At 44.4% G+C, this 19,078-nt stretch overlaps 1 protein-coding gene across 2 annotated transcripts; it reads left to right on the forward strand.

Annotated features, from left to right (window-relative positions):
- On the forward strand, window positions 1-18,657 carry BNIP1 (BCL2 interacting protein 1). Of its 2 annotated transcripts, none has more exons than XR_016392857.1 (6): window positions 1-102; window positions 2,833-2,925; window positions 6,718-6,809; window positions 9,983-10,084; window positions 10,890-12,625; window positions 17,997-18,109. XR_016392857.1 is itself a non-coding variant. In XM_022595097.3 (6 exons), the coding sequence occupies exons 1-6, from the start codon at window positions 19-21 to the stop codon at window positions 18,191-18,193; spliced, it is 687 nt and encodes a 228-aa protein (XP_022450805.1). In that variant the 5' UTR covers window positions 1-18; the 3' UTR covers window positions 18,194-18,657. The 2 variants fall into 2 exon arrangements, 1 of the variants encoding a protein (XP_022450805.1); XM_022595097.3 differs by having other exon boundaries at window positions 10,890-11,008; window positions 17,997-18,657.
- Window positions 18,658-19,078: the final 421 nt, after the last annotated feature.

Genomic DNA, 19,078 nt, shown 5'->3' on the forward strand with positions numbered 1-19,078 from the left:
GTAGCCGGTTTTCCCAACATGGCGTTTCCTCAAGACGTCCACGTCAGGATCTGTAACCAAGAGATTGTCAAATTCGATCTGGAGGTGAAGGCGCTTATCCAGGTACTAATGCCCGGGACCCCCGCCGGGGTCCACTAGCCCTAAACCCAAGCTCCACTGGCCTTCTGTGAGCTCGGCGGTCTCACTCCCGAGCTTTTCCCCCTTGGTCCCGTCCCCTTCGTCCCCTTGACCGTTGGCCTTGATACTCCATCTGGCTGCCGTTGGCTCGCCCTCTTCCGGGACGCCCCCTCCACCTCAGCCCCGACCAGCCTTCCCCTTTGTGGCCCCTCCCCTACACACCTCTGGCCGTCGCCTCGCCCCCACGACAGCCTCAAAGCTTACCTGTCATCCTGCTTGGCCCCGCCTTCTGACACCGTCCTCTCCATCCTTTGGTAGCGTCCTGGAAGCCATTAGCCTCGCCCCCTGCTGGCCAGCTCCCTGGGTCCGATGCCCCGTGGCACCAAAGGCCACCTGGCATGGGAGGCACCGTTCGTTACGTGAAACGAACGTCACCTGGACCGTAGTTGAGATTGTTGTGAATGAGGAAATCGAGTCTGCCTGGATCAGGAAGCAGATACTGGCAAAACTGGGACCCGGACAGGGAAAGTCAGTCTGTAGAAAAGACTTAAGAGTCTACTCTTTCGTTTAACAGATGGGGTAATTGAGGTCCTTTGCCTTAAGCCAGTTTTAAGGGTAGAAGGTAGTATTGCAGTAAACCAATTGGCATAGGCAAGAGTTAGGAATGTAGAAATGGTTCCTTGAGTTTAGCAAAAAGAAACCAAAAGTTTAAAACCTTCCTTTTAGGCAGATCGTTTCCATTTCCAACAAATGTTACTAAACATTCGATGTAGACTCAGAGTTTGCAACTAGCTGTCGTAAAAGGTGAAGGAAAGTAAGGCTACCCACGGAAATCAGATGCAAAATAAACCAAATTAATAGCTTATTATATGTTGCAAGGACTGTGATTTAACGAGTAATCCAGAGAACAAGTGAGGCAACTTGACGCAAACATTTAAACTTCTTGAACTTCACATTTCCCATGTGTAAACTACAAAACATCTGGGCCAATTCTAGAAAAATAAATTTAAGATTCAGAACAAATGAAATTGCCTTTTCACATAATCTAAATTGCTTAAGCGCACTTTTGCACTTTCTAACATTTGCGTTCTCATGGTGAGAGCAATTGATGATAGCTAGATTTAGCATACTCCTACTGTGTTCCAGCTCCTCTGCTAAGCCTTTTACATAGGTACCTGGTCTGTGAAGTGGGTATGTTGTGATGAGGAAACTGAGGCACAGAGGACTCTAACTTTCAAGGTTACACAGCTAATAAACTGCTACAGACAGAATTTGAATCCACATAATCTGGCTCTAGGGCCTGCTTTAAAACCTGCCCTGGGATGAGGTCTCCATAGACCTCTACGAGCTGGAGGAGGAGTATTACTCGTCTAGCTCAAGTCTTTGCGAAGCTAATGGTCTGCCTCTGTGTGAAGCTTACTGGAGGCTGGACCTCAACACAGACTCCGCTGACGGCCTCTCAGGCCTTCTGCCGGTGTCCCCAGAGCCCAGTGCTGGCCCCCTGCAGGCTGCAGCCCCTGCCCACTCCCACGCAGGTGGCCCCGGCCCCATGGAGCACGCCTGAGCCTCCCAGGGCTCCCCTCCCCGGGCCTCTAGGGTCTTAGGAATGAAATCCAGTGCTCCCCTCTGGGCCCACCACAGCCTCAACTACCTTCAGCCTTGGGGAGCCGCCGTGGCCTCTTTGGGAACTGTTTCAGCCCAGGGACAGCCCACCTAGGAGTGTTGGGGGAAAGCAGTGCCCCCAACCATACTGGGGTGGCCCATCCTTCCTCGAGTCGTCACCCCTTATTTGCTACCTTCCTGGCTGGCTGGATGGAAGGAAGTTTCCAGGATAGTTTGTCCTGTTGAGGACCTAACAGCGGGGCAGGGTTGATGCCCAGCATTGGGAGACCTGACCTGAGCATGGTGTTTACAATGGCGGGGAGGATGGAAGTGCTCAGAGTGGACAGTACTAGCCAAGGCCAGGCCCCCATGCAGAGCTCTGCCCGCTACCTTGCCCTGAGGCTCTCTGTGCTAGCTGACTGCCCCTGCAGGGCTGTGGGGAAAAGGGGGCTGCCCACTCTTGCAGAAGTCAGGCAGGGTCCTTCCTAATTCCGCTGCTGCACACATTTTGGTTATTTTTGTAATGAGACTGTTGAATAAAACCAGCTCCGCCCTTTTGCAAAAAAACCAAAAAAACAAAAACTAAAAACCTGGCCCAGGTAATTTTGAATGTCCAGAAACAAATTCTAAGTCTACCTTCAAACATGTCTATAAACAGTGTGATTTATAATAGATGGTTTGTAAAATTAGATTGAGAAGTTAATCTTGTCATATGATGCCAGAAATTTAGCATCCTGATTTTCAAGTTGGAAAGATCTAAAGTTATAGTATCTCTTTTGGATGTTTATTCTTGTCAGATGTATAAGCTGCTTTAAGTCTTTCATAGTGGCTGGGTGGCGTTTTGTTAAGCTTCAGGAACTAATAAGTCAAGACAATTTTGTTTCTATCTATGCTTTTATGTTGCTTACTCAGAATTATCCTAAAGAGGGATGAGAAAATGTAAATTATAATGTTTTTGCTTGTGTTGCAGAGGTAAACAGCAAAGATCAGGATGAATTACAGTCAGTAGGCCAAACTTAGTTGTGCTGTAAGCCAACCCTCTCACTATACAGCTGGTGTCATTTCATTGCATTGTCTTGAGAAAGACCTCTTCATCTCTTCAATGTCTCCTAGGATATTGGAGATTGTTCAGGGCCATTAAGTGCACTTACCGAACTGAATACTAAAGTGAAAGAGAAGTTTCAACAGTTGCGGCACAGAATACAGGTGAGTGTCTGCAGAGCTGGGATGCTGACACTGGGTAACGATGAACGGGGCTTCGAACTGGGACTAACCTCTGCTCGAGAGCTGTCCAGGTCCTTCAGTAAATGTTCAGATGGGAGTAGTAAACGTTTAGACGGTGGAGGTAACTGTACTAACCTGCTATCCAGGTAAAGATGAGGGACTTCTGAATGCACAGCACTGCCAGCTATGTTACAGGTAGATAGTAGGGACACCATTGTCCTGGGAATTTTTCAACTTGAAAACTCTGAGGTCACTTGCATTACTTTCTTTTCTCTACCACTCTCTCCAACCCATCCACCTCAATCCATTACCAGTGTCCCCTGGTTTTTTTTTTCCGTGCTGTCACTTTGCCCAGCCTCTTCCTCTCTGTTTCTGTAGTCTCCAGTCACATCATATGCATATGTAGCAGTCCTGAATTTGACTAGGGTATATGTGCTGTCTCCAAAAACAATAGAATGAGAAAAGTAGCAGTCTGAACAGCATAGGTGTTTCTGTGCTTGTGCCCTGAGTGAGGGTAAGATGGGAGGCATGGATCTGGCCATTCCTGTCTGGGTCTTGGGGCACCTGGTCTCGCTGCATATGGTTCTTGGATTTAAAGACTTGTGCTCTCTTTATGACATGGCCCCAAATGCCAGCCAATAACCCTGTTTTTGCTTACCAGAAGAAGACAGTCTGTTCCAAAGATGATAGAAAAAGTGGCAGTTTGGACCCTGAAAAACAGGATGTCTGTGTCCTGTGCGTTACTTCCTAAGGGATTTTCAAGGGCAATTTTGGCAATATGCAGTTTTTGTCAAAGGAGTTCACTTGAAGATTTCAGCAATGTCACTGAACCTGGCTGATCTCTTTCCACCTCCATCTCTAGTGCTGATTTAATCATTTTAATTTTTTAATTTAGAAAGGCTGTTACTTTCACATGTTTTTTATATATGCGTATATGTGTGTAGATATTGGCAGGCAGGAAAAAGTGCAGTGAAAACCTTAGGTGTGCCTCCTTATTTGTTCTCTGTTCCCCTCCTCCAAATAGGTAACCACTCTTATATGTTACTTATGTATCTTTCCATAGTTTCTCTACTCAGATACTAAAAAAGACAAATGTTTTCTTATTTCTTTCCCATTTCTCATCTAAAAGGTAGCATATTAAAAATGGTATTTTCATACCATTTTTAAACTTAATATGTATTGGAAATCTTTCCATGTCAGTATTGGGAAGCTTCCTCATTCTTTTTTTATAGCCATAATTTATTTTTGGCCTGTTCTCTGTCAAAGGGCATTTATTTGGACTGTTTTTTTGCTTTTTAAAGCAGATTTATTCCATGAAAGACCTTTTTTCAACTCATATGACTTCAGCTCTCCAACCACACTCACCACCTTAAGTATAAGTATTTCCTTGTTCTTTCTGTTTAAGTTTCTGTGCGCTCACCCAGTGTTTATGTCCTTCACTAAGTAAGATAACCTCAGTACATTTACACATTTGTTATGTCCCTCCCTCCCGATCATCAGCTCTTCAAGCACCAGTCTACCCAGGCACCTAGTAAGGCCCTAATAATTTTGCACATGGTCAATGAATATTGACTCCATCCCAGTTTTAATCTGCATCTCCAAACATTTATTAGTGTATAAACAAGCATATAAATAAATAAATTAGTATATAAATGAGCTAATAGTTTATGTTTTTGCATCAATAGCTTGATTAAAACTGGAACTTGTTTTAATTTGAAAGCCAAAAGTATGACATGACCAGACAGGGAAGGACAAATATCATATGATATCACTTACACGTGGAATCTAAAGAATAATACAAATGAACGTATTTACAAAAACAGAAATAGACTCACAGACATAGAAAACAAACTTAACGGTTAACAAAGGGGAAAGGGTGGTGGAGGGATAAATTAGGAGTTTGGGATTAACAGATACACACCACTATATAGAAAAATAGATCAACAACAAGGATTTACTGTACAGCACAGGGAACTATAGTCAAATCTTATAATAACCTATAATGGAAAAGAATTGGAATATATATATATATATACATACACATATAACTGAATCACTTTGCTATATACCTGAAACTAACACAATATTGTAAATCAACTATACTTCAGTTAAAAAAAATATGACATGAGACTCAAGGTATATTGACATCTTTAATTATGGTCTGTCTGATAGTTCCATCATCTGAAGTTCTTGGGGGTCTCAGACAGCTGGTTGTTAGGTCTGCTGTCCCTCACTGTGGTGGACGGTTGGGTCCTGGTGTTTGGTTATTTGGGGCTCTGAGTACTCCTCTTCAGAAGCCCTTCCTGGTGGGACTTTTGTGTGGCCTGAGTTGAAGGCAAGTCTCTTCAAAGGTTTTTGCATTTGCTTTTGCCAGGTCTCCTAGGATTATCACAAGTCTGGGAGCACTTTTATGTTCATTTCTCCTCGTGGAGTTTCTGAAACCACTCAGGGAGTATGAATTTGAATCCTAGATCAGTGTGAGGGTAGCTCCATGGTTATATATTCTCAGGGAAGATATTTTGTATCCCTCTAGCCAGACCCCACAGCAAAAAAGGACAAGCTTCCACATTTTCTCTGCTGGTTGACAGACATTTTCCTAGTTCACCTTTTCACTGAGGGTGTATCCCTTTGTGGTGTTCTCCGTTCCAATTCCTGGCCTCAGATGGCCAAGGCTTCATTTTCTGTCCCCACATAGACTTTATTTTTTTGTTGTTTTTTAAAAAATATTTATTTATTTGGTTGCGCTGGGTCTTCGTTGCAGCAGGCGGGCTCCTTAGTTGTGGCAGGTGGGTTCCTTAGTTGCTGCTCGCCGGCTCCTTAGTTGTGGCATGTGAACTCTTAGTTGTGGCACGCATGTAGGGTCTAGTTCCCTGGCCAGAGATTGAACCTGGGCCCCCTGCATTGGGAGCGTGGAGTCTTAACCACTGCGCCACCAGGGAAGTCCCCCCACATGGACTTTAAAACCCTCTTTGCCTCCAGTCTAAAATGAAATATGTACAGAGATTGAGAGTAAGCATGAAGCCAACAGCAGTGGTATTTCCATCATATCTCAGAGTGGAATCAGTAGGCTCCTATATAGTTATATTTTTTTCCTTTTCTTTTCAGGCATGCCCTAGATTAGAGAAGCGTATCTCCTGCTCCAGGGCAGCCTCACATCCCTCACAGGAAGGCCGCTCTGGCTGTTAGTTCCCTTCTCGTTTTGTGGTCCTGGGGATGCTCCTTACTTTCCTGCAGACTGAGCTATCTATGTAAAAGGATGTTTATTGTATGTGAACTGGCATTCCTAAGTCTTCCGTTCTAGGAGGGTTTTCTTTTTTCTAATATTTATTTATTTGGCTGCATCAGGTCTTAGTTGTGGCATGTGGGATCTCTCGTTGCAGCACGTGGGCCCTTCATTGCGGTCCGCAGGCTCCAGAGTCTGCGGGCTTAGTAGTTGAGGCATGTGGGTTTCTCTCTAGCTGAGGCATGTGGGCTTCTCTCTAGTTGTGGGGCACGGGCTCAGTAGTTGCAGCACATGGGCTCTCTAGTTGTGTCACGCGGGCTGTAGAGCATGCGGGCTTAGTTGCCCCGTGGCGTGTGGGATCTTAGTTCCCCGACCAGGGATCAAACCCGCGTCCCCTGCGTTGGAAGGCAGATTCTTAACCACTGGACCACCAGGGAAGTCCCTAGGAGGGTTTTCAAGTGCTGTTGCATAACTGGTAGACATAGAAGTGCTGTCCAGTTTTGTATTAGCTTTTAAAGTCATTTTAATTTAGAGCTGTTTTCCCCCCACAGGAGCTTGAGCAGTCGGCTAAAGAGCAAGACAAAGAGTCGGAGAAGCAAGTTCTGCTCCAGGAAGTGGAGAATCACAAAAAGCAGATGCTCAGGTAGGTAGAGCCTGGCCTCCTGCTAGTGGCCTTGGCTGGGCTGCTTGCTCCCTGTGAGGCTTGTGCCAGGGTTTGCCTAATAAACCTAGCTTAATGACTCAATTGTGCCATTTATACACAGACCGGATGTAATTCTCAAAGCTGGGGGGCAAGCAGGGGCTGTTGGGTAAGTGAGACTGTGCGTAGTTTACAAAAGCATATTTAACATTATACTGTATTTTATATTTTTAAAAAATGGTTGCTTTTGTAATACAAGGTCCTTTTTTTTTAATATTTATTTATTTGGCTGCACCAGGTCTTAGTTGCAGCACGCGGGATCTTTGTTGGTGCGTGCAGAATCTTTAGTTGCGGCAGGTGAGCTCTAGTTCCCTGACCAGGGGATTGAGCCCGGTTCCCCTGCATTGGGATCAGGGAGTCTTAACCACTGGACCACCAGGGAAGTCCCAGTAATACAAGGTCCTTTTTAATCTAAAGAGAATTGATATCTTAAAAAGTCCATTGAAAGTGAACCTACTTAAGACGGACCAAAATGTAGAAAGTTTTGAATGGGACTTTATCTTAAAAAATGAAACAAAAAAATGTAAATAAGCTTATGTTAAATAAAATTGAGGTTTTCATTGCAGCTATATGCTTATTTGATTATATAACTGAAGGTATGTGCTATTTCTTGGTATTGAAATTGGGGGACTTATCCAACCAAATTGTCTGATAGCATGAAACTGTACCTGACCCCTCACATTTGATGTTTGCACCACAATCAAAAAGAGGGTTGTTATTGCAAAAATATTTGAGGGCCCCATCAACTTTTCCAAGCCCCTGGTATCCATATCCTTCTCTTTTGAAGCCTCTATCAACGTCACCATCCTTGTAGGTTTTCTCTTCATCCTTGTTAATTGGACTAACTGTCACATCTGTATTTGTCTATGGCTTTGCTTCTGATTTGAGTAATTCTCCAGCAGCATCCTTGCTGACAGCAGCTCTGTTTATAACGCCCAGCCGTCAGGAGGATAGGGACTGACAAAGACATGGGTGTGGTAGAGGCTCCTGTGAGGAGGGAGGGATGTGTGAGTGGGGACCAGTGAGACTTTGTGTCATGATGGCTTTCCTTTCCGTAGGCCACCATGGGGACTCAGATTATAAACATTGTGTAAAGAGGACCCTTGTGTAAAATCTAGCAAGTTACACCAGCAAAACCACCTCAGCATGGGTTTAAAGTTGCGAGTGGCCATTCAGGATGTGCAGCTCCAGGATAGAGGAGAGAAAGCAGTAAATTAATACTTTGGCGATTTTGTGTTGAAACAGTACTTGTGCTTACCTGGGTTATCGTGCTTGTCACACTATACAGTAAATATTTTTGCTTGTCTTTCTCCCCAGTAAATGTGAGTCCCTGAGGGCAAGCGCTATTGTTCATTTACCTCTGCATTGCAGGGCCCAGCAGAACTCCCTTGTAAACAGTTGAAAATGTAATTGATTCTTTTAAAGTATCAGGTGTGAGACGGCATAGCAGATGCTGGTCAGGCATCAGAGAGCTCATTTGAACACTTTCAACATAGAGGTGCTATTCAAAACCACCCTATCAGTTCGTGTACTCTTATTTGCCTCTTTAAATATTCCGGGGGTTAGCACAATTGATTTGAGCCAGCTGTGTAAGAGTTCTAGTGCATGAGTTTGATTCTCTGAGGAGCCCAGTTAACTTTTTTATAGTCCATCAAACAGAGGCCTCACTCTAATGTAAATTGATGCAGCCGCTATGGAAAACAGTATGGAGGTTCCTCAGAAAACTAAAAATAGACTTACCATATGATCCAGCAATCCCACTTCTGGGCATATACCCAGAGAAAACTATAATTCGAAAAGATACATCCACCCCTATGTTGATGTAAATAGCAGCACTATTCACAATAGCCAAGACATGGAAACAACCTAAATGTCCATCGATAGATGAATGGATAAAGAAGATGTGGTACATATATACAATGGAATATTACTCAGCCATAAAAAAGAATGAAATAATGCCATTTGCGACAAACCTAGAGATTATCTTACTAAGCAAAGTAAGTCAGAAAGAGAAGGACAAATACCATATGATATCACTTATAAGTGGAATCTAAAATACGACACAAATGAATGTGTCTATGAAACAGATAGACAGACAGACAGAGAGAACAGACTTGTGGTTGCCAAGGGGGAGTAGGGGAGGGAAGGACTGGGAGTTTGGGATTAGTAGATGCAAACTAGTATGTATAAGATGGATAAACAACAAGAGCCTACTGTATGCACAGGGGACTATATTCAATATCCTGTGATAAACCATAATGGAAAAGAGCATGAAAAAATATATATATGTATAGCTGAGTCACTTTGCTATTCAGCAGAAATTAACACATTATATATCAACTATATCAACATTATATATCAACTTCAATAAAATGTTAAATAAAAAAAGACCCCACTCGAACTCCAGGGAACTGTTCACCAAATTTGAGTTGTTTCTTGCAAGGAGATCAGGTAAAAAATGTAAATAAATCATGTCAGACTGGACTCTTCTAATACAGTGTGTTTGTGTTGTCCATGATTGGTCTGTGGTATGTAAAGAACAGCAAATCTTGAAGAAATACTGAAGAAAACTGTCTTATAATGATTTTTCTACTTCCTGTTACACATATTGATTGAGCAGCTAATGGGCCAATAACTGTTGTTCTGGGTACTGGTTATACAAAGATGAGCGAGGCATGGTTCTCGAGGAACAGAACCAAGCCGCACACAAGGCAAGGCAGTAATGTGTAAGAGATAACTTTGAACGGGGCCTCGTGTGCCCCGCTGGGAAGTTTGGATGTTACCCTGAAGTCTGGAGCCATTGTGGGCTGTAAACAGAGGCATGCTATGGCCAGGTTGCTCCCTGTGGCTGTCCTGGGGGGAGAGGGACAGTTAATGGGCAGTAGGAAAACAACTCAGAGACAGCCTCCAGGATCCAGACAAGAGGTGTTGGGGCCTGAGCTGGAGCAGCTGCTGGGGCAACCAAGTGGAAGAAGTGGTGGGGGTGGTGGGGATGGACCCTGGGCCAAACTCGGGTGGCCTTCCTTACTCCCTGGCTGGAAGGAAGACCTGCTGTGACTTGAACTGACAGCCTGGTGGCATCAACAGAAACTCACACATGACCCTTCTAATTCCAGCAATCAGACCTCATGGAGGAAGGCAAATCTCACTTGCAAAATTGCTATTGACAACCTAGAGAAAGCAGAACTTCTCCAGGGAGGAGACCTCTTCAGGCAAAGGTACCTGTCTTTTTGTCTTTCTGCGTTCTGGTGACAGAATAAAGAGCAATCAGCAAGGTGCAAAACCCACTGTGGGGAACCCCTTCTTGTTTTCAGCATAAAATTAGTATTTAATTTTATAAATAATTTTTTTTTAAGTATGAAAGAAATATATTCTTGTTTGTAGTAAATTAGTAAAATAAAAATATGAGTAACAAACTGAAAGTAAGTCATAATTGTACTACTCACAAACGTTTTGATATATTGCCTCCTCTCATTATTTTTTCTTCCATATTTTTTATAAAGTCAATATCATACCATACATAAAATTTAGTCTCCTACTCCCCTTCACTTAGTATCGTTGCACAGACTTACATTTTTTTTAAAAAAGCTCTTTAAACAAAATGTTAATAGTACATAGTAGTCCCTTATATTAACTAATCCCCTGTTTGTGTGTGTTTATATTTCTAGTTTGTCAGTATTATAAATAACACACCAGGGCACATGTCAGTACATAAGGCTTTGTCCACATTCTGGATGTTTCCTTTGGAGAGATTCCCAGATGAGGTTATTGGTTCAAAGGCGTGAACATTTCTAAGGCTCCTAATACATATCGCCAGATGGCTTTCAGAGGGTAGCACCAGCTTACGTCCCTAATCAGCAGTCTTCAAGAGCATGCTCTCTGCACGCCTTTGTCACCACTGACTATAGTCATTTAAAAGTACGTACTAATTCGATAGATTAAAAAATGGGATCTCATTTGAATCTGGGGCCTTCCCGCAGCCGGGCTTTTGTTGACATTCCTCCTCCCACTCTGGACTTCTAGGAAAACCGCCAAAGAGAGCCTGGCCCAGACGTCCAGTGCTATCACAGAGAGCCTCATGGGGATCAGCAGGATGATGTCCCAGCAGGTCCAGCAGAGCGAGGAAGCCATGCAGACGCTGGGTAAAGCCGGGCCTGCAGTGGGAAGCTGCTCCCAGAGATACGGCCTCCAGAGCCCTTGCCCCCGGGCTCCTCCACCTCTGCCCCCATCCGCCCCCAAGCTTACTGATCTGTGTGGCTTCTCACTTCTTTGACAGCCTGGTCTTACCCAGAGTGGGATACGCCTCTCTCACTTCCCTTTTCGGTTTTTATAGTTGTACTACAAGATCCACACAACCCCATCAAAATGTGCAGAAGCACTCCCAGGGGCTTTCTCCTGGAGAGTGGGTGCCAGCAAGGCTGGAGGAGGGGCCTGGGAGTCTGTTTGTCATCTAGGGCTCTGGGGACCCCCCTGGCCAGGCAGAGAGATGATCAGTTATTGGCTGGCAGCTAGTCTGCTAGCATTTCATCAGCTTACAGTTGTACTCCCCAATGTTATTTTTACTGTGAGCTCCTTTTATTTCTTTATTTTTGGGCTGCACCATGCGACATGCGGGATCCTAATTCCCCGACCAGGGATCGAACCCGTGTCCCCTGCAGTGGAAGCACGGAGTCCTAATCACTGGATCGCCAGGGAAGTCCTGTGAGCTCCTTTTAAAAGATGCAGTCAGGGCTTCCCTGGTGGTGCAGTGGTTGAGAATCTGCCTGCCAATGCAGGGGACACGGGTTCGAGCCCTGGTCTGGGAAGATCCCACGTGCCACGGAGCAGCTAGGCCTGTGAGCCACAACTACTGAGCCTGCGCGTCTGGAGCCTGTGCTCCACAACAAGAGAGGCTGCGGCAGTGAGAGGCCCGCGCACTGCGATGAAGAGTGGCCCCCGCTCGCCGCAACTAGAGAAAGCCCTCACACAGAAACGAAGACCCAACACAGCCAAAAATAAATAAATTAAAAAAAAAAAAAAAAAAAAAAGATGCAGTCAGAGGCCACAGAAGAAGCTTCCGCAGACCATCTGGGTCTCCCCGACAGCTTTTCCATGATGTCTCCCTTATAACACAGAAGAGAATCTGCCCTGCCCAGGATCCTCCGTGTAGGAAAACAGGAAGAGAGTTTACTCTTTGAAAGACTTTTGGAAGATTTTACACAGAGACAAAAGTAGAGAGCCTGGTACATGAGTCCCAGGAACCCATCACCCAGCTCCAGCAGTTGTCAACTCTTGGCCAGTCTTGTTTCAACTCTGTCCTCACTATGCTCCCATCTGGATTACTTTGAAGCAAATCTCAGACGTCATCCATATAAATATTTCAGTATGTCTCTCTAAAAGATAAGAGACTCTTGAAACAAAAAACAAACAAAACAAAACCACAATACCATTACCACCCCTAAAAATTATCTGTAATTTTGAACCACTCTTTTTTTTTTCAGTGTACTATCAAAACAGGCAGAAGCAAAAGGAAAGCAAGCAGCTTATCCCCAAGGTCACTCCCTGTGTTTGAAAATTTTCTGGGTTTAGGCTCGGAACCAGCTGGTCACCTCCTCTGAGTGTGCACCGGGGTCATGGCCTGAGCCTGGGGAGAGGCCTTGGAGAACGTGAGAGGGAGGAGCCGGCCTGGCCTTGGAATCGAGGACTTTCCTGCCTCTGGTGCGAGCGACAGGACACCCACACCCAGCACGTATATCAGAAACAGACCATATATTTAAGTGGTGAGAAGGCTGCACAGATCCTGATGGTTTCTGGGGTGTTGAGGGTCATTCTTGGGGTACATTTTGTAGGAGAGATAGCCATTGAAAAAAGAAGAATGCAGTTCTTTTTTTCTTTACTTATTTATTTTTGGCTGTGTTGGGTCTTCGTTGATGCACCAGGCTTTCTCTAGTTGCGGCGAGCGGGGGCTACTCTTCGTTCCGGTGTGTGGGCTTCTCGTCGCGGTGGCTTCTCTTTGTTGTGGAGCATGGGCTCTAGGCGCACGGGCTTCAGTAGTTGTGGCTCTTGGGCTCAGTAGTTGTGGCCCACGGGCTCTAGAGCGCAGGCTCAGTAGCTGTGGTGCATGGGTTTAGTTGCTGCAGGGCATGTGGGATCTTCCCGGATCAGGGCTTGAACCCGTGTCCCCTGCATTGGCAGGAGGATTCCTAACCACTACACCACCAGGGAAGTCAAAGAATACAGTTCTTAATCCTTTCTTTATGACTCACAAATTCAAAAGTCTTTTAGGGGCTTCCCTGGTGGCGCAGTGGTTGGGAATCTGCCTGCTAATGCAGGGGACACGGGTTCGAGCCCTGGTCTGGGAGGATCCCACATGCTGCAGAGCAACTAGGCCCGTGAGCCACAACTACTGAGCCTGCGCGTCTGGAGCCTGTGCTACGCAACAAGAGAGGCCACGATAGTGAGAGGCCCACGCACCGCGATGAAGAGTGGCCCCCGCTTGCCACAACTAGAGGTAGCCCTCGCACAGAAACGAAGACCCAACACAGCAAAAATAAATTAATTAATTAATAAACTCCTATCCCCAACATCTTCTTAAAAAAAAAAAGAAAGTCTTTTAGGACCACAATTTTTTTTTTAAAAGCCCATTAAGGATATGATGTCTGGTATTTGCTGTAAAATTGTAGGTGGGGGGAGTTGAATGGGGGTCGTGAGGGGACAGGACTGCCAGGGAGTTGGTGGTTCATGTGTATGGGTGATGGCACATGGCACTTCATGATATTATTCTGGCACTTCATGATATTATTCTGTCTACTTTTGTGATGGTTAAAATTCTCTGTAAAGAAAGTTTAACAAAGAAAGGCCTATTAGGTTTTTACTTAACAGGTTCTTACTTAGGTTTTCAAAATGGCAGCAGGCATGGAGAAAGAGGGCTGAGAGGGATTTTTGTTACATGAGTGTTTGTTTTTACCCCTTCTCTGTGTTTTTTTTTTAAATAGATCTTTATTGGAGTATAATTGCTTCACAATACTGTGTTAGTTTCTGTTGCACAACAAAGCAAACCAGCCATATGCACACACATGTTCCCATATCCCCTCTCTCTTGAGCCTCTCTCCCATCCTCCCTATCCCACCCCTCCAGGTCATCGCAAATCACTGAGCTGACCTCCCTGTGCTATGCGGCTGCTTCCCACCAGCCAACTATTTTACATTCGGTAGTGTATATATGTCGACGCTACTCTCACTTCACCCCAGCTTCCCCCTGCCGCCCCATGTCCTCAAGTCCATTCTCTATGTTTACCTCTTTATTCCTGCCCTGCAACTAGGTTCATCAGTACCAGTTGTTTTTTTTTTTTTGATTCCATATATATGCGTTAGCATACGGTATTTGTTTTTCTCTTTCTGACTTCACTCCGTATGACAGACTCTAGCTCCATCCACCTCACTACAGATAACTCAATTTCATTTCTTTTTATGGCTGAGTAATATTCCATTGTATATATGTGCCACATCTTCTTTATCCATTCATCTGTTGATGGACATCTGTAGCTTCCCTGTCCTGGCTATTGTAAATAGAGCTGCAATGAACATTGTGGTACATGTCTCCTTTTGAATTATGGTTTTCTCAGGGTATATGCCCAGTAGTGGGATTGCTGGGTCATAAGGTAGTTCTATTTTTAGTTTTTTAAGGAACCTCCATACTGTTCTCCATAGTGGTTGTATCAATTTACATTCCCACCAACAGTGCGGGAGGGTTCCGTTTTCACAACCCCCTTTCCAGCATTTATTGTTTCTAGATTTTTTGATAATGGCCATTCTGACCGACATGAGGTGATACCCCATTGTAGTTTTGAGTTGCATTTCTCTAATAATTAGTGATGTTGAGCATCTTTTCATGTGCCTCTTGGCCATCTGTATGTTTTCCTTGGTGAAATGTCTGTTTAGGTCTTCCGCCCATTTTTTAACTGGATTGTTTGTTTTTTTGATATTGAGCCCCATGAGCTGTTTGTATATTTTGGCGATAAATCCTTTGTTGTTTCATTTGCAAATATTTTCTCCCATTCTGAATGTTGTCTTTTTGTCTTGTTTATGGTTTCCTTTGCTGTGCAAAAGCTTTGAAGTTTAATTAAGTCCCATTTGTTTATCTTTGTTTTTATTTCCGTTACTCTAAGAGGTGGGTCAAAAAAGATCTTGCTGTGGTTTATGTCAAAGAGTGTTTTTCCTGTGTTTTTCTCTAAGAGCTTTATAGTGTCTGGTCTTACATTTAAGTCTTTAATCCATTTGGAGTTTATTTTTGTGTATGGTGTTAGGTAGTGTTCTAATTTCATTCTTTTACATGTAGCTGTCCAGTTTCCCCAGCACCACTTAATTGAAGAGGCTGTCTTTTCTCCATTGTAAGTTCTTGCCTCCTTTGTTGTAAATTACATGCCCATATGTGTGTGGGTTTATCTCTGGTCATTCTATCCTGTACCATTGATCTATATTTTTGTTTTTGTACCAGTACTATACTGTCTTGATTACTGTAGCTTTGTGGTATAGTTTGAAGTCAGGGAGCCTGATTCCTCCAACTCCATTTTTCTTTCTCAAGATTGCTTTGGCTATTCGGGGTCTTTTGTGTTTCCATACAAATTGTAAAATTTTTTGTTCTAATTCTGTGAAGAATGTCATTGGTAGTTTGATAGGGATTGCATTGAATCTGTAGATTGCTTTGGGCAGTATAGTCATTTTCACAATATTGATTCTTCCAATCCAAGGACATGGTATATTTCTCCATCTGTTTATGTCATCTTTGATTTCTTTCATCAGTGTTTTATAGTTTTCTGAGTACAAGTCTTTCACCTCCTTAGGCAGGTTTGTTCGTAGATATTCTATTCTTTTTGTTGCATTGGTAAATGCGAGTGTTTCCTTAATTTCTCTTTTTGATTTTTTGTTGTTGGTGTATAGGAATGCCAGAGATTTCTGTGCATTAATTTTGTATCCTGCAACCTTACCAAAGTCATTGATTAGTTCTAGTAGTTTTCTGGTGGCATCTTTAGGATTTTCTATGTATAGTATCATGTCATCCTCAAACAGCGACAGTTTTACTTCTTTTCCGATTTGGATTCCTTTTATTTCTTTTTCTTCTCTGATTGCTGTGGCTAGGACTTCCAAAACTATGTTGAACAAGAGTGGTGAGAGTGGACATCCTTGTCTTTTTCCTGATCTTAGAGGAAATGCTTTCAGTTTTTCACCACTGAGTATGATGCTTGCTGTGGATTTGTCATATGTGGCCTTTATTATGTTGAGTTAGATTCCCTCTGTGCCCATTTTCTGGAGAGTTTTTATCATAAATGGGTGTTGAATTTTGTCAAAAGCTTTTTCTGCATCTCTTGAGATGATCATATGGTTTTTATTCCTTAATTTGTTAGTGAGGTGTATCACATTGATTGATTTGCGTATATTGAAGAATCTTTGCATCCCTGGGATAAATCCCACTTGATCATGGTGTATGATCCTTTTAATGTGCTGTTGGATTCTGTTTGCTAGTATTTTGTTCAGGAGTTTTGTATCTATGTTTAACAGTGATATTGGTCTATAATTTTCTTTTTTGTGATATCTTTTTCTGGTTTTGGTATCAGGGTGATGGTGGCTTCGTAGAATGAATTTGGGAGTGTTTCTCCCTCTGCAATTTTTGGAAGAGTTTGAGAAGGATCGGTTTTAGCTCTTCTCTAATCTGTGTTTTTCAAAACACTACTCTGTTTCCTCTGGTAATTTCTTTTATTTGTTAATTAACTTGTAATTTTGTGGAAAGGTAATATAAATTACGTGGTTAAGGAAAAAACCTCCAGGCCAACACTGTCCCATGGAAACATAATGGGAGCCACATACATTCACTTAAAATTTTTCATTAGACACATTAAAAAAAGTAAAAACAAACATATGAAATTAATTGTAATCATATATTTAACCATTTCAATATGCAATTCATAGTGAAAATTATTGAGATATTTGACATTCCTTTTTTTTCTTTCCACACTAGAGCTCTGAAATTGTGTAGGTATTTTACCCACAGAGACATGGATATTTGGATTGGACACATTTTACACACTCAGGTGTCACATGTGTCTAGTGGCTGTCATTCCGGGCTGCACAGCCCTGGACAGTACAGGAGGGAAACAGAAAGACTGCTCTCCCTTCTGACCTCCCCCTGCCCCTGACCTCCAGGTCTGCTGCCAGAGGGGCGCACTGTTACCAGTTTCTTTCATAGCCTTCTGAGACCCTCCAGCAGGCAGAGTACAAGCAAATTAAATGTTACCTATCCCCTTCTTTCTTACAGAAATGGAAACATTTCGCATGTTGTCCTTCATGTCTCACCTTCTCACCTGACAACATGTTTCATTCTGTGGATGGTCTGATGATGCCCTGTTATGCTTTGTAGAGGAATCTTGCCAGGGAAACCTTCTTCCTCAAGTGTCAGGTCCAGAAACCCACACTCCAGTTAGTTTCACATGTGGGCACGACGAGCCTTAAGGGACACGTGCCTCCTTGTAGGTTTCACACAGGGGCTGGAGCACAGGTGTCACGTGTTTAAAGCTACAGCCAGTGTCCCAGGACTGCAGGACTGGCATGTGTGAGGGCATGTGGCAGGGCCCAGGACATCCCTGCCCCTTCACGATCCCACAAAGAGCAGATCTGACCACCAGGCGTCCCGGCGGGTGCACCTCACAGGCGGCAAGTCCTGCCCCCAGCCCTGCCCCCACAGAGACCTCACAGTGCCTGTCCACGGTCACCCGCGTTAGTTTTGCGGCCGGGGGTTCTTCTCAGCAGCGCCTGCCTCCTCCAGAAAGCGGAGATTGGTGGTGAGGAAAGGAACCGTCCTCTGCCCTTTTCCCTGGTTATGTCCATGTTGGGAGGACTCCTAGTTATGGCCCTGTGACTGTATGTAAACAAACCTCATCCTTCCCTGAGCTGGATGGGACCCAGGGAAGTGCCTCTCCTTGCCCTGTCCTTGTTCTGTGCTCCTCTGCGTCGCGTCTGTTCACATCCTTTGCCCTGGCTCAGAGGAGCTTGCTTCCGAGCACAGTGTTAATTACTGGGAACCCAGCTGGCAGAGCAGGGTCTTTGGATTCGGTGTTGTACACTTTCTTAGTCAGGCTCCCTCCCTCTTTTGTTTCAGTTAATTCTTCACGGACTATCCTGGATGCAAATGAAGAATTCAAGTCCATGTCGGGGACCATCCAGCTGGGACGGAAGCTCATCACAAAATATAATCGCCGAGAGCTGACTGACAAGCTTCTCATTTTCCTTGCGCTCGCCCTCTTTCTTGCTACGGTTCTCTATATTGTGAAAAAGCGGCTCTTTCCGTTTTTGTAAGATCTGAGAGCTGCCAGCTTTTGCCCTTTGAGTTCCAGTGTCAGGATCCAGCCAGGCTCCTGAGCTCTGGCCCCGGCCACCAGACTGATCCACGCCCCCCAGTCTGATCCAGTCGCTCAGCAGGTCCGATGGAGACACAGCCCCGCCTCCCGGAGCTTCTGCAGGTGGCTGGCGTGTAAGGGGCGAAGAGAGCAAGGGGAGGGAGGCCTGTCATCGGGACACCTGCAGAGACAAAGGGACTCCAAGAGCTGTCCCACACTGTGGGTCGCTGCCACTTGAGGCACTCGGGCTGGCCTCCAGGATTTGATGCCCCTCTTGGGTCCCCCTCCCCCACTGCAGCCTTAATGCCAGATCTGGAGGAGGGAAGAGAAAAGGGGGAGAAAGAGGAGGATGGAAACTCACGTTCATTCCTTGAATAAAGTTGACTACATTTTTTTTTTATTTAAAAAAATGTATTTATTTATTTTTGGCTGTGTTGGGTCTTCATTGCTGCACGTGGGCTTTCCCTAGTTGTGGCAAGCGGGGGCTACTCTTCATTGCGGTGGCTTCTCTTGTTGCGGAGCACGGGCTCTAGGCATGCGACTTCAGTAGTTGTGGCTCTAAGGGCTCTAGAGCACAGGCTCAGTAGTTGTGGCACGCGGGCTTAGTTGCTCCGTGGCATGTGGAATCTTCCCGGACCAGGGCTCGAACCCCTGTCCCCTATATTGTCAGGCGGATTCTTAACCACTGCGCCACCAGGGAAGTCCCAAGTTGACTATTTAACAGCATGAAATGCATTCGGTTTTCTAAGGTATCCCTCTGGGAATTCGTGTGTCTGTCTTGATGTCCAGATTTCTAGAACATGAATTTGGATCACTGATTTGTTCACTCAACAAAGAGTGATTA

The sequence above is a fragment of the Delphinapterus leucas genome, chromosome 3 (assembly GCF_059928025.1).
Source record: "Delphinapterus leucas isolate spDelLeu-1000000601 "Yukka" chromosome 3, BTC_Dleu_Yukka2, whole genome shotgun sequence".
Classification (NCBI taxonomy): domain Eukaryota; kingdom Metazoa; phylum Chordata; class Mammalia; order Artiodactyla; family Monodontidae; genus Delphinapterus; species Delphinapterus leucas.

What these genes read in the sequence shown, in the direction of transcription:
- BNIP1 (XM_022595097.3), top strand. Translation starts at nt 19, where the DNA reads ATGGCGTTTCCTCAAGACGTCCACGTCAGGATCTGTAACCAAGAGATT. An exon ending in CACAAAAAGCAGATGCTCAG is followed by an intron (nt 6,810 to 9,982) that starts GTAGGTAGAGCC and finishes TTCTAATTCCAG; the next exon opens with CAATCAGACCTCATGGAGGA. An exon ending in GGAGACCTCTTCAGGCAAAG is followed by an intron (nt 10,085 to 10,889) that starts GTACCTGTCTTT and finishes CTGGACTTCTAG; the next exon opens with GAAAACCGCCAAAGAGAGCC.